We start from the raw sequence: 14,686 nt of genomic DNA, 5'->3' as shown, positions 1-14,686 counted from the left end.
GAAGGGCCATGAAATGATGATTGTCAAAGTGAATATGGGTAGAGGAAGGCTCATTAGATGAGTTTCAGTATTTTTGTGTTGTTTGGAATTCCTTCTAATATAAATTTCACACACAAATGCATTAAAGAAAATCTGGTGGGAGATAATAAGAGATAGACAGACAGATAGATATGACTCTGTGTAACCAAGAAATTAAATAATAGTACACAAATAACCCAAAACTTTGTTTCTCTCTCTCATCTGAGTCTGAGCCCACACAGTAGCCTTGCTGTGCAGCCTGACTCCTTTCTGTCTTGTGTCACCAACCTTAATGTGCTGCCCTTCTTCTCAGTTGGCCAACAGGGCTGTCTTTCACCTTGCATTCTAGCAAATAGGAGTGGAGACTAGGGGAAGGTCCACTGCAATTTTTTAAGGACGTGACCTGCATGTTGTGGGCATCACTTCTGAGTCCATCCAGTTGACTGTGATTGAGTCATATAATCACAAAATAACTGCAAAGGAAGCTGGGAAATGTAGTCTCGATTCTAGGTGACTCTGTACTAGGAATTAGGAGTTCTTTTATTGTAAGAAGGGGAGAAGAGAAATATACTAGGGCTCCCCTAACATGGTGTACCTTAAACTGGGAACAATGATGAGTCCAAACCAGTGGCATACGATTTTTACATTTTTATATTATGTATTGTTCTGTTCAACTTTTACTATGAACATGTGTATTTTTCTCTTGTTAAAAAATATAAAAATGTTTTTGAAAAATAGCACATGCATAATCCTCGTATAAAGTTCTGTATTGGCTCTTTTGTGCTGGTTGCAATTACTGTAATAGATACTGAGGGTACAGTAGTGAACAGGACAGAGTCCTACCATCAGAGAGTAGACAAGTAAATGTGCAGTACATTCCAAGGCAGTAACTAGAATTGTAAAAACAAATAAAACTGTAAAAACAAAACAAGGTCGGAAGCTAGAAAGTGGCAGACGGATGGTGGGGAGAGGGGAAAATGGGTTTGATTTTGTGATCGAGAATCGTGCTGTGGAGGAGGTGACATTTGAGAAAATGCGTAAATGGAGGGCAAGAAGAAACCTGGTGGAAGAAGATTTGTAGCAGAAAGAACAGAAAGTGCAAAACCTATGAGACACCACCAACTTGCTAGGTTGGAGTAATAGCAGCTGTCCCTGTAGGAAGGGATATAAGGGGAGCACTTCCAGGAGAAGGCGTGGAGGAATAGGCAGGGCCTTGGGTGGGGTAGGATGTTAAGTCATTGAGTGTTACTATAAGTCACCACAGCCCAAAGGTGCCTTCCTAATTATTAGAAATTAGGTTCAAAATGTGGAAGAACACCCCACTGGCATAGTGCCATGCACTGGGCGGAGACCTGTGTCTTGTTCAGCTCTGCCTGTTGTTAGCTATGGGACTTGAGAATTTGTATTTCAGTGTTGACCTCTCAGTGAGAAGAGTTTTCCCAGAATTCTGTTCTGCCTGAGAGCTTCACAGGTAACAAGGGATTTCATCCTGATGACACCCTTGGAAAATGGGTACAACAATACCCACTTACCCATTCGGCCATTGAGAAAATGAGGCAGAAAAGTCAAGCAAGATCCCACACCGCTGATAAGTGGCCCAGCCCAAGCCCCCCCCCCCAGCACCCCCAGGAGCCCTGCTGAGTCATACACTGCTCAGGCTCCTGTTGGCTCCACCCACCCCACAGGCTGGTGAGAAGAGTACGGACAGCGCAGAGAGTTGTGACAGCGGTTTCCAAGAACTGAAAATCCTAAACAAGTATATTTCTATTATTGCAATACTCTTGAACCTCTCTCTTTCAAAACATTTTTTAAAGTTTCTAGTCCCCTAATGAAATAAGTGATTCAGATCACAACCATGGGGGGTGGGGGAATTCTCTCAAACGTGGACAGGGAGTCCATAATGGAGAAGCTGGGACATCACCTCCTGAGTGCACAGGTCCCTGCTGGCCTCCATAGGCAGGGTCCCCGCCCTCTGTGGACCTCCTGATGTGCGGTGGGGGTGGACACAGCAGCGCTTCTGACGCATGTGCCCTCATCTGAACCGGCTCACATAGTGAAGCCAGTTTAGGGAAATGCAGTGGGAAGAGAAATAACACGGTAACCACGAGATAGTCTACCAGACAACTAAGGTTGTTTCTCCTGCATGTCAGGAGTCTGTGTCAACAAGGAGAGGAGGCTGTTCTCAGTTATATAAACCTGAGAGACACCCTAGGCAAACCTGATGGGCATTTTTTTGTGTAGATCACACGCCTTGCAAATCCACTTGAAAAGGGCATGTTGAGACACTTGGGGAAGACAAAATTAACTGTGTTCAAGAGGGTTGAAGGAACTGTTGTGAATTTTGTGAGGTGTGATAATAGGAAATGTCCATATTCTTAGTGATGTATGATAAAGAGAAAAGACTGAAGGTTTGGATATGTTTTAAACACCCCAGCAAAGAAAAAATAAGCCAAAAAGACTTAGAAGAAATATATGCGGTAAAATCCTGACAATTGTTCAATCTAAAGGATGGATATTCAGTGATTTACTTCACTACTCTGCTTTTGCATATGTTTGAAATTTTTCGTGGAAAAGACTTCTTAACCAAAACCATCTTACCAAAAAGACCCAAAAAAAGCCTCTTCACTCTGTGAAACTGCATAAAATTGACCCAACCTCAAAACAAGAATAACATTTAAAAACTCATGAATCACTGCATGGCCCATTCAGTTTCAGGATGATGTAATTAGAGGAGATCAGTCATAGAAAAGATAAATTTTAAGACATCTGCTCCTGTCAGTGGCAGGTGGTGGGAGAGAGTCAGACTGTGGCTTTAAATTCATCTCTGCCAGTTGCACTGGATCTAAGGCCAGTGCCTTAAACTTCCCGTCCCTGCTCATCTATAAAACAGGATCAAAATTCTTCCAGCCTCGATAGGTCTCCCGGGGTGATGAGAGGTTCAAATTTTAAAGACACAGCTGTCCGTGTCTTGCTCACAGCCAGCACTTAGTAAACGTGCTCAATTAATTTCACTTTCATAGAGGCCAGTGCTTCATGGAACGCGAATGAAGATTCAGGCAGGATGAAGTTATTGCAGTATTTCCTTTCTCCAGTATTTGTTTCCCACCCATTCTCCTTCCCCCAAATTAAAGGGCTCCATTCTGTAGTGTGAGAACAAGTCTCACTGTGGTTTTAAGTGGCTTCAAACGAGTCCAGGTCATCGTGATGGGCTGTGTTTGGGGCAAACAAAAAGAACGGGGGCAGCAAAGGGTGGCTACACTGGGGCAGCGGCTCCCGCAGTGTTTGTGAGCACAAAGCAGAATGGATGCTCCCTGTCCTGCTCACCCGCCTCTCAGTGGGCTCCCAGGGTTCCTCCCATGGCCTCCGAACACTTGGTGTCCCCAGCCTTCCTTGGCAAGGGCATCCTCCCCTTACAGTAAGACACTCTGGTATTTTGGATGGTGCCTTGTTTTGTTGGTTGTGGTTGGGGTGTGGGCCTGGGTGTTTTTTCTTTTTTATGGCTCTGCATGAGAAATATTCTATAAAGTTCTGCATTTTGCTCCAGGGCCCTGCTGAACCCAATCAGAAATCAGGCGGAATGCGTGTGGTCCTGCCCCAGTCTGCTCAGCCTGTCACCGTACATTGGGTGCTTTCTTACGTGTTGCCTCCCTCTGGGTCGAGAGAATATTGGCACGGGTGTCCCAGAACGCAGGCTCTGATCTTGCATCATGTGTTGCTTTTTTTTTAAAGCCAATCATAAGATGTCATGTACTCTGTGGTACCATTTATATAACATTACCAAAATGAAATTTTGGAGACAGATGAGGCTGGCAGGGTTTAGGAGTATTGGTGGGGACCAGGGCGGTGTACCATGGAGGGATGGCATGAATCAGATCTCTGTGTGATGGAATCATTTTCTCTCTTGACTGTAGCAACAGTGACCCAGATCTACATGTGTAGTAAAATGACACAGAGCTACGCGTGTACTATACCAGTGCCGGCTTCCCTGTTGTGGTATTGCACTGTGTCTATGTAAGATGAAATCTCAGGAGGAAATTGGGTGAGGGGGTACTCAGGACCTCTCTACTATTGCTTGAAAATTTTTGTGACTCTACAATTACTTCAAAATAAAGTGCTGTTGTTGTTGTTTTTAAATCTCATGGACAGCAAAACTGCATTAGCCAAATAACAAGTCCTTGTTTTCCATGCTGTTGAGAGGGAGGTAGGCATAGGACAGAGCTCTCCCACTGGCTGTTTCACTCCATGCCAGGTTTATCCAATGAGGATTCACTGGGTGTAAGTGAGATTCAGGGCCCAGGTGGGTTTTCCTCTCTGACATGAGACTCCCTAAAACTTGATCTCCATGGCTAAAAGATGATGCTAAAGAATAGACTGCTGTGGAGACACCGTCACACAATTCCTTAGGGCTGGGGATGTGGCTCAGTGGCAGAGCACTTGCCTAGCATGCTCAAAGCCCTTGGTTTGATCCCCAGCCTGGCAAAATGAAAACAAATGCACACACACTAACATAAACTGAAAGCTGCCTGTGCTTTTCTAAGAGTTTTGGATCAAAGCTTTCAGATCAAGGCGTAGAAATAGCACAGAGTGAAGGAACAAGCCATGGCCATCGGGAATGTTCATTGGGTTAGTCACACGCAGGGGCAGTAGACAAATGACTTTTACAGTTTTAAACTGGGGGACCCAGCAGTTTTACTTGGGGGAGACCATTCCCAGAGAACCACATGGATATGCACCCTAGAGGTCCTGACCCCTCATTGTGCATTTATAACAACACAAGACCGCAGAACTGAGGACTGGCCACATGAGCAGTGGGGTGACGTATCTGAGGACATTGTGCCACAACTGAAGTAAGACAGACCTCTGCATCAGGACATGGATGGGCAATGAGATGTGGTTGTTGTTGTTGTTGTTGTAGTGAAAAGTCCTATGCCAAAATGTGCAGATCGATAACATGGATAAAAACACATTCACAAAACATTTATTAAAACAGTATTATATTTTTATGGATTATGTGGGAGTTTGTGTATGTATTTAAGAGTTCTGTTCTTAAACTGAAAGGCTTGCAGGGCTATTCATCCTGTTGTGGACACATCTATGGGGAGGTAGTGGCCAAAGAGGACTTTGGTCTTACCTCAGCTTTTAAAAATTATTTTCAAATATTTTGAGATATTGTTTGGGTAATTAATTTTTTTTAAAAAAAAAGGATAATGCATATCTTAGCAGGAGGAAGCACAGGCTGACTTTGCTAACTCCACCCCAGCCATTTAGAGTAGCCCACTGATGAGTTCCAGCTAAGCAGATTGCAAATTCCACTCGGGGATGCTGACTTCATGGGAGCAGGGAACATGTCGGTCTGATCTGGCTGCGAGTCCCCTGTGCCTGGAATAATCCCTGTCTCTCTCCCTGTGTTGCAGCTCTGGACACGGCTGCTGTCTCCTCCTGTCGCTTAGCTCAGGACCAACAGAGGCAGCAGCCAGGCAGAGCTTCACAGCATAAAGACCGTAATTAAGGACTTTTGTGCCTTCTGGGATGGCCAGGGGGACAGTAGCATCCACTCTCCATATACTCTCACCATGTCCTCCACACAACACTGACATCAGAAGGAAGGCTTTTGGGGGTGGGGGAAGCAAGATTAAATGAACTATCAAACAAGTAGCCACATTGCTTTTGACATGCTATTTAAACAGAGTCTATGATTCTAAATGATTGGCAGCCCAATTGGATGTGTGAGCCAGAGATTGAATTTAGGGTCAACTGTGCCCCTACTTTATTTGTCTGCTTTCTTCATAGCCTTTGGAGAGAAGGGCAAAAGTACCTTCTTTGTCTGGGGAGGTGATTCCCAGGTGTCACAGCCCTGGCCCCATAACTTCTGTTAAATGACAGCCTCCCCATCTTGAGTTCCTGGCTGGGGGAGGATGGAGGATGGAGGATGGAGGGGTGCTCTGTGACAGCACCTGTGTGGCATGTGGGGTCTTCCCCTGGTCATTGAGATTGGCCATATTATCACCCAAGTTTGGGCAGCATTCCTCAAACTTCCTTGGCTGCACCTACAGTTGGTTCCCACAATGCACAGCTAGGATGTGATGAGCGTGTATCAGGATGCAGGGGTCATCTGCAGACCAAGATGGCGCCAGCAGCCCCATGGGGAGGCCTTCCATCCTGCTTGGACAGTGAGCGAGAAAGCTTCTCTTCTCCACCAGTCCAGCCTTCATCTCTCATTGGCCCCAACTGACTCATGTGACCACCTCCCTGGAGCCGGTCCCTGGAGACAGAGGGATGGGAGATGCTAATTGCCAGGTGCAGAGTCCCTTAGGGTCAGCCCCACCCAAGCCATGGGGACTGAAAGTGAGGGAGAGGCAGTTCCCCAAAAGAAAGAAAGGACACTGTAGCCAGCAGGGCCACCATGCCAAAATGCCAGGAATCTGATGCTCCCACCATGCTCCTTCCTAAGCCATGGCTCCCTCTCCATGTTGCAGCTCTGGACGTGTCTGTTTTCTCCTCCTCTTTCCTTAGCTCAAGGCATGACCACCCAGGGCATGATGACCAGTCAGAGTTAAGAATTAATGGCCGAGATTAAGGAGGCCTCTTGGGTTATCCGGACCACTTCTCCCTTCCGAGATTGTAGGGACATACAGTACTGTCCACTATTCATGTACCTTGGGCCATGTCCTACACACACTGCTGAAGTCAGACAGAAGAGTGGACCAGGGCTCTCAACCTGGATGCCTGGGGAGGCTGAGGAGGTGACGTAAATCAGTGCATTGCCCAGGGAGGTGATGCCAGCAATGATTGGCGCAAAGTCTGGCATGTGTAACAAGTGCTCAATAAATATTGGCTGAATAAGTGCATTTATTCATATGGCACATCCATTTATCATACCACAAATACTTTTAAACCACTATTAAGGGACTTGTAGGAGATTTGGGGAAACTAATGCTCAGCAAAATAGACAAAATCACTGCTACTGCGAATTAAATCTTGTGAGAGAGACAGGTGGAACTTGAATAATCACAAGTACCCATAGAAACTGTAGTAATGGGGGGTAAAAGAGAGGGGCATGGGACTGCAGCCCACCCAAGGGGCCTGGGTGGGCATGCTAGAGCTGAGGCCTCTGAAGAGCAAGCCAGAGGGAATGACGTTTCAGGCAGAGGGAATGGCACGTGCAAAGACCTCGTGGCAGGAGGGAGGATGGAGGGAGAGAAAGGCCAGTGTTCTGACATAAGACAAAGCAAGACAGAGATGACGAAGCAAGTCCCATTCAGAAGTGTTCACTTCATCCTAAGAACAACAGGAAGCAACCAGGGGCCATGCAAGGATGAGGTGAGGGGCAGGTTCTGTGTGGCTGCTGTGCAGAGAACCAAGTGAAGTGGCCCAGGACCCCAGCATGTGTGCTGGCTGCAGTAGTCTTCCAGGGCAGAGAGGGGCGTGGCTCGGTCCTGGGCAGTGGCCATGGAGTGGAGTTGACGAGACTCGGTGACGGATTAGATGGGAGAGTTGGAGGAGAGCAAGGAGTAGGATGCTACCACACTTTCGGTGTGAGCAGCTGCCTCCTGACGAGGCAGAGCAGTTTGCCACCAACAGCTGTATTAGGAACTGGAAACAATGGGAGAGGCAGAGGCAGCCAGAAATGCCCAGGTTTGGGCCACAACTGATAGCCATCTAGAAGCGTGAGATTGCTGTCTGCTGGCTTCGATTTCTGAGCCCTCTGAGGACGCAGGAAGCAGGCTCTGTGGACGGTCCTCCTGGCCCACTGGCCATCTGTCCTCCCCATCCAGCAGCAGGGCCCCATCCTCAGCCAAGGTAGCCAGTGTGCTCAGGGGGTGTGGAAAGGTGAGCAGCCCACTGCCTCCATCTGCTTTTGATCCTTCCCAGCCTTTGAAGTCACCCCGCCCCCCACCCTCCAGCTGTCATCTCTCTGCTCCTCTGGCAGCCCTGTGCTCCCCCAAAGCTTCGCTATCCCTGGGGACTGGGGTGGTGACAAGGGTAACAAATGGTGCACGCTGCCGGCAGCAGCAGGCCCAGAAGAAGGCCAGAGGGCCTGGGCTTTGAAGGCCTCTTTCTTCCCGCTCCCCTGGGCTGTTCTGAAGCAGCAGAGGTATCAGGCATTTGCAACAATGCGACAGAGAACATTTTTTTTGGTAAATGAGTCCCATGCCTCAGCTTCCTTTCTTGGCCCTGCTGAAAGGAAAGCTCAACGCGCGCGACGCCCCCGCCCCAGGCTGGCTGATTTCTCTCTCCCCTTCCCTGCAAAGAGAATAGGCTGGTCTCTTATTTCAGGTAACCGTGAGCAGGAGAGAGGGAGAATGGGAAGGAAGCCTTCCCCTCCACCTGCGGGGAAAACTCAGCCCTGCCCCTCAAGCCACACTAGGAACTGGTTTCCTCTCGGTGTCCCCTGGAAGGAAGGGGATTTTGTGTTACAAGCCTTTGTCGGTGTGCTCGTGAACACTGTCAGCAGCTACTTTTGCCCCGACTAGATCGTTCAGCAGCGGACATTAGCGCTGAATGGGCTCTGGGCTCAAAGTTGGTTGCAGTTCTACCTATGAGGAGTGGGTAAGTGACAGCCTGGAACCAGACTGCCTGCCTGTAAATCCTGGCTCTACCGTGAAGGAACCAGGTCACTCCGAACCTCAGTGTTCTCATCTCTGCCTCCTTCATGACCTGAGGCAATGCTTGTAAATACTATGCATGTGTAAGCTATTTTACTTCTATTTGCTGTTAATTGAACACCATAAGCAGGGCCAAGTCAAGGCCTGCAGAGGCCTCAAAACACCGAAGAGATCAGCCTACCTCCTCCACTGCCCCCTGTAATTCAATAATAAAACAACACCACTCGTAACACACAAAACTCACTGTGTATGGAAACGTAAAAAGCATCTTTTTAGAGCCTCATGGCAGAGCAGGGTAAGTGCACCAAACAGGAGGGATTCCTGTTTTCTCAGTGCCTACATCTGGCCCAGACCTAAATCTGCATTCAGTCAGCCTGTTGGGATACGGGACAGATAATTGTACCTCCCAGGGTGGCTGAGAGAATTAAAGCGGATAACGTAAAAGTGATCAGGAAAGCTGCCTGGCATGTAATAGTTACTTAGGAAATAAAAACTGGGGTTAGAATTTTTGGAAGTTTTTCTAACTCTGAAAACTGAGTTGCCTTGAGCTGTTCATTCACATTCCTGTACTTCATGGTTAATGGTTTGCTTCTGCATCTGTCCTGTAGCTGTAGCTGACAGTAGGAAAGAGTAACATTTCTATTGCTTTGGCTTTGTTTGGGCCACCAGTTTGACTCCAAAGAAAAAAGTGTTTGAATTGCTGTGGGTGTTTGAATTTGAGATCTTGAACTTCCCAGCGCTTAGACCCAATCAACTGTTTTTATTCCTCTTTTGGAATCAGCAGCATTCAAAATAGGTTAGTTTTGGAAAGGATATAGCTTTAAATTATATTAATTCTCTTATATGTTCCTCTGAATATCAAATTCTGTAATAATGGTTTTAATCTTAAAGTCTGTTTGGGGGCATCCCAGCTTTCTTTCACATTGTATCATGGATTTCTCCAATTGCTTTTTGCTTTGCATTTGTTTTATATTTAAATGGAGTCTCTTGTAATAATATTTCCAATTTTTGCTTTATATTTAATAGGTGCCTCTTGTAATAAGCATGGAGCTAAGTTTGTTTGTTTATTTGTTTTTGAGACACAGTCTTACTATGTACTTTAGGCTGTCCTTGAACTCACTGTGTGCCCCAGGCTGGTCTCAAACTTGGCGGCAGTTCTCCTGCCTCAGCCTCCCAAGTGCTGGGATTACAGGTGTGCACCCCCACACCCAGTGAGTTAGGTTTTTTTTTAAATCAAATCTAATAATCTTTGTCTTTTAACTGGAATATTTATTCTGTTTACATTTACTGTAATTATTGTAATGTAGTATAATATAAATGCACATTAAATGCTTAACATTTATTGTTATTCTTTAAGTGGTTATCCTAAAGACTATAATATGTATCCTCGATATTTCTTAATGTTTATAACTTAGTTCCCTTACCATTTCTAGGAAATTCAAGATCCTTAGGAGAGATTAACTATATTTATTCTCCTACTGTTCACATATTTATCTTTTCATGTTGTTCTGTGTCCTTGCTGAATTTTCATGGTCCCAGAAATTCTTTTATTGTGCAGTCTACTGATGGCCAGTAATCTCAATTTCGAGTTTTTTCATTTTTATTTTGTCTTCATATTTGAAGACTATTTTTTTGCTGGCATGGAATTCTACAGTGGCAGGTGAAATTCCATTGTTGCCTGGTTTCCATCATTTCTTCTGAAAAGTTATTTATCAGTCTCACTGGTTCTTCTTTAAAGATAGTGTATCTTTTAGTCGCCTACTTTTAAGATTATTGTATTCTTGCATATGTACAATCTGATTGTGATGTGCGCAAGAGAACTTTTCTCTACATTTATCCATTTGGGATTCATGAGTACTTGCTGTCTTTCATCCATCTTGGAAAGTTTTTTGTCTCTCTAGATATTGTTCTTGCCAGCCACACATTTGTAATCGCAGCACTCAGGAGGCTGAGGCAGGAAGATCATTGTGAGTTCGAGGCCAGCCTGGGCTACACACTGAATTCAAGGCCAGCCTGAACTACATAACACTATGTAATTAGTGTTAGTTAGTGTTACTCTTTCCCCAAAATAAATAAATAAATAAATAAAGTTCTTTATTTTTTCTCTCTATTCTCTCCTTCTGTGGCCCTTATTTTATGTGTTAGAACTTTCACCATATCCTGTGTTTCTTTCATGCTTTTTTAAAATCTATGTTCCAGCCTTCCTCTTGAGATTTGTCTACTGATCATTAATCCTTTTTTTCTATGTCCATTCTGTAGTTCCCTGATCTATAGAGTTATGAATTTTAATTTTTTGTTTCATTGTATAATTTCCTTTTGATTTTTTAAAAAACATCCTAGTTCACTGGTAGCATTCTCCTTCTTAAATATTCTTTCTTTATTTTCATATTATTATAGTCATTGGAGAGTCCATGTTTGACAACTCCAGTATTTTAATCTCAGGTGGGTTTGTTGTTTCTGTCTTGGTTTTTGACCTTTAATCTTATCTCCTTGCATGTCTGGTAATTTTTTATTGCATATGAACAATTCTGGATACTCTGGAAAAGTACGTATTCCTCAAAAGAAAAGCTACTTTTCCTCCATCAAATAGTGATAGAAAAGGAAAATCAGTTTGATCCAATATGCTATTAAGATTACTCCAGGCAGGATCCAACTGGTTTGCTATTACTCCAAGGGAATAACCCTTCAGGGGTCTCAGTTAAAAGCCTGGGATGTTTGTTAAAGCTCTTCATCCTTAATGGGCCATGAATTCCAATTTTTGTCTCCTAGTGTTGGGAGATTGCCAGAAGCTCTGCTAGTTCCTTGTTAAGCCACCTTTATCGTTGGTTTCTCTACTTCTTACCCCACCCAGCTTAGTTTCAGGAACTGCTGCAAAGGTAATAACTGTTAACAATATCAACAGTAATAACTGTCAAACAATATCAGGCTCACACTTCTGCAGGTTTCATATTTCTATGATTTTTGCTCCTTGTGTCCAAGTTGCATTAGTATCCCTCAATTCTAGGACTGTAAGCTACCATGTTTTTATCAAGGCAGGCTTCGTCTCTCAGACAGATGATTTCTGTGTCACATGAGGTACACGAAATGAACTTGACCAACTACTAACATGCTGTGCTTCGTTTGACACAGAAATCATCTGCATATAGTTAGGAACATGTATACATAGGTAGAGATAGACATAAAAACATTTTTAAATGAAGATGTTCACTGAAGCATTGTTTAGGGTGGCTGAGAGATGAACCCTACTTCGATATTCACCACTAGGACAGTGCATAAATACAGAATGGACACAAGGTACAGAGTCACAGCTACAAGCTAGATATCCATCCAAGTGACGTGTAGACATTTTTAAATCTTAATGCACACTGAAAATAAAAAGCCTAGTAAACATGTAAATTAAATCATACCACACATAAAACAATACAATATCATTTATAAGGAAACAATCACATATTTAATACATTAGAGTCATTCCCAAGAGTAGGGTGGAAAATAGAGATAAATGGACAATTTTTAAAAATCCTGTTGGAAGAAGCTAATCTCTCAAGTATAGATTTCCTCTGTTCTTGTTACTCTGTCCCTCTGTCCCTTCCTTTCCCTTATCTTCCAACAGACATTAATTGGATGACACAATGAACAAGATCCAGTGTTAGGTGCTGGGGAGGAAGTAAGATGATTTCTATGGTGGCTTTGATCTTCCAGGATCTTAGGTAGGAGAGCAAGGGGAATGCACCAAAATCTTCAGTAGCTCTAACTCTGTCCCAGAGCTCAAAACTGACAACCACATTCCCACTCTGCTGTAAAGTCAGTCGACAAACAAGTGCTGTTCAGATGTTCTTAGTACTCTGAAGAATGAAGCTAGCACTCAGTAAGATAAGTAGACTCCGTGACTGCACCCTGAAGTGCTATGTGGCTGTCTCTTTCCTCGGCAGGCTTTTCTGAAAATATTCTGTCTTGGGTGTCAAATCCAAATGCCAGTGGTGGGCAGGAGGAAATATAAATGGAAAAAGAGGCCCCAGTGTAACAGAGTGGGGAGCCGCTTTGCCTAAACCCAGCAGCTGCCCTTGGGCTCCAACTGATGGTTGCCATAAAGACCATGCCAATAGTCTTCCACTTTTAAGAGAAGCTGAAAATCTCAATTTTTGTGTGTGAAATTGCTTGTTTTAGAACATTGGCAACTACCTCAAATATTTTTAAACCCCAGAGAGAGGAACAATTCATTTTGTTTTTAACCAGATTTTTCAACCAGATTTAGTTACTCAGCTAATAATTTGCTGCCTCTAAAGCCCACACTCATAACATCTGGGTGTTTGGAGCCCAGTGCTATATTTCATATCATTTTTAAATCTTTAAAATTTTAAAAAATTTTATCCTGGTAATAGGGATTGAACTCAGGGCCTTCACACTGCACTACAGGCCCAGCCTTTTTTATTTTTTATTTTGAGACAGGGCCTTGCTAATTCACTAAGTTTCCCAGGCTGGGATCAAACTTGTAACCCTCCTGCCTCAGCTTCCCTGACTGCTATAAGGTGTGTGCCACTATGCCCAGCTTAATTTCGTAACTTTACGTTATTTAGAACCATCAGTACCATCCGTCAATGCACTCACTGTATTTTAGTAACACGGTGGTAACTCATCATCCCAGTGGTGACCTTGTGACGATGATGTGGTCCCAATACATGCAGCCTTTCTCTGAAGACAGCTTGAATCAGTGTTGAGTGTGATCAGTTATAGCTGAGGCCTTTGAAAATGTGTCTTTAACTAAAAGCCGTATTTCCTCACCACGCTAAGTGGGAATTTAGAGAGAGTGACCGTGGACAGGGTACAAGAGTTGGAAACATTTGCAGTAAAAGAAGGAGAAAGACCCAAGGAGACCTGTCCCTATGCCCTCCTCCCATGCCATGTCATCAATACCATGAGTCACTCATGAGCCAGTCTGTTCTTTCTTCCAGCCAGTGACTGGCTGCGGACTTTTGCTGCCTAGAGGCACTCGTTAAATACCTTGGATGCATCCGAACCTTTCTCCACCTATACACATAACACTGTGTCAGTTTTGCGTCTTAACCATGGACAACTCCAAGCTCCTCTGGAGCCTCTTCTCTTGGGGAGTCCAAATCCAAATGCTCCCTCTCCTTCCTCCTCTGGGGAGCCACCTCGTTCACTGCCTGGGATTCAGATGGCATTTAAGAGAGCAAAATACAATTCTTCTCATGGGAAAATCCAGTATGAAGGAGGGGGACGTTTTAATCAAGTGGGTGTGCTCTCCAGGGGGGAAGCAAGTACCTCATTTCAATTCTTCCTTTCCCTTTGATGAAAAGTTCAGTGAATTTTTTATTACGTGGGATTTATAAGAAGCCTAGGTTTAGGTTATCAGCTTTAATATTTATACTGTTAGGGAAAGAAGTCGGAATCATTAGTAAGCATGCATAATTTATGAATAAATTATATTCCCCTTTATCTCCTTGCAGGTACAAGGAAATGCTAGAACTAGTGATCTCACCCAGCCTCACTGTAAACAACGACCGCCTGGAAAAACTGAAGTTGAGCCTCGACGGCGACGTGACAGGGGCTCTGAGTGACAGAGAAGGTAGGGCTCTGCGGTGAGTTTTGGTGACAGATGGTGGGTCCTGCTCGCCCTGTGAGCATCGAGAGGAACTGACATGTGTCTCTCCTCCTGTCATTTACATTGGCGCCTTGGGACCAAACTTTGGTATATGTCGCCCACAATCTTGTCATCATTTGGGGACAAGTGTGCACATTCGTGCCCTGAGCTCTCTGTCTTGGTCTCTGATTCCAGGAGACAAACTCTGCCTTCGCCACAGAGCAGTCTCTTTCAGGCATGTCCTGGGCCCAGCCTGGGCGTGTCCCGCAGGGTCTCAGGCTCCAGCTCTGTCCTCCGAGCTTTCTTCTGCCATCTCCTTGCCCCAGCTGGCATCTCGCCACAGCGCTTTGACGTTAAGACAAGAACTCATCTGCCTTTTGCTTTCAGGTTGGGTTGGAGTCAAGGAAGCAGAAGAGAGCTAAGGCTGTTTAAAAAATTATTGGCAACTGCTGCAGCTGGA

At 44.6% G+C, this 14,686-nt stretch overlaps 1 protein-coding gene across 3 annotated transcripts in view; it reads left to right on the top strand.

Annotated features, from left to right (window-relative positions):
• The window catches only part of Eya2 (EYA transcriptional coactivator and phosphatase 2), a 230,915-nt gene that overhangs the window by 62,163 nt on the left and 154,066 nt on the right, over positions 1 to 14,686 (top strand). For 2 of the 3 annotated variants that reach the window (XM_004858102.3, XM_021239042.2), the window contains exon 2: positions 14,093 to 14,211. In XM_004858102.3, the coding sequence (XP_004858159.2) occupies positions 14,103 to 14,211 (109 nt within the window). In that variant the 5' untranslated portion in view covers positions 14,093 to 14,102. Of the gene's footprint in view, positions 1 to 14,092; positions 14,225 to 14,686 lie in introns of those variants that run through there. The other variant, XM_013077191.3, reaches the window with a different exon arrangement.

Source organism: Heterocephalus glaber, unplaced genomic scaffold, assembly GCF_053883595.1.
Source record: "Heterocephalus glaber isolate CG9 unplaced genomic scaffold, H.glaber_assembly_v1.0 deba00001673, whole genome shotgun sequence".
In the NCBI taxonomy this organism is placed as follows: domain Eukaryota; kingdom Metazoa; phylum Chordata; class Mammalia; order Rodentia; family Bathyergidae; genus Heterocephalus; species Heterocephalus glaber.
This window is presented reverse-complemented; position numbering and strand designations above follow the sequence as displayed.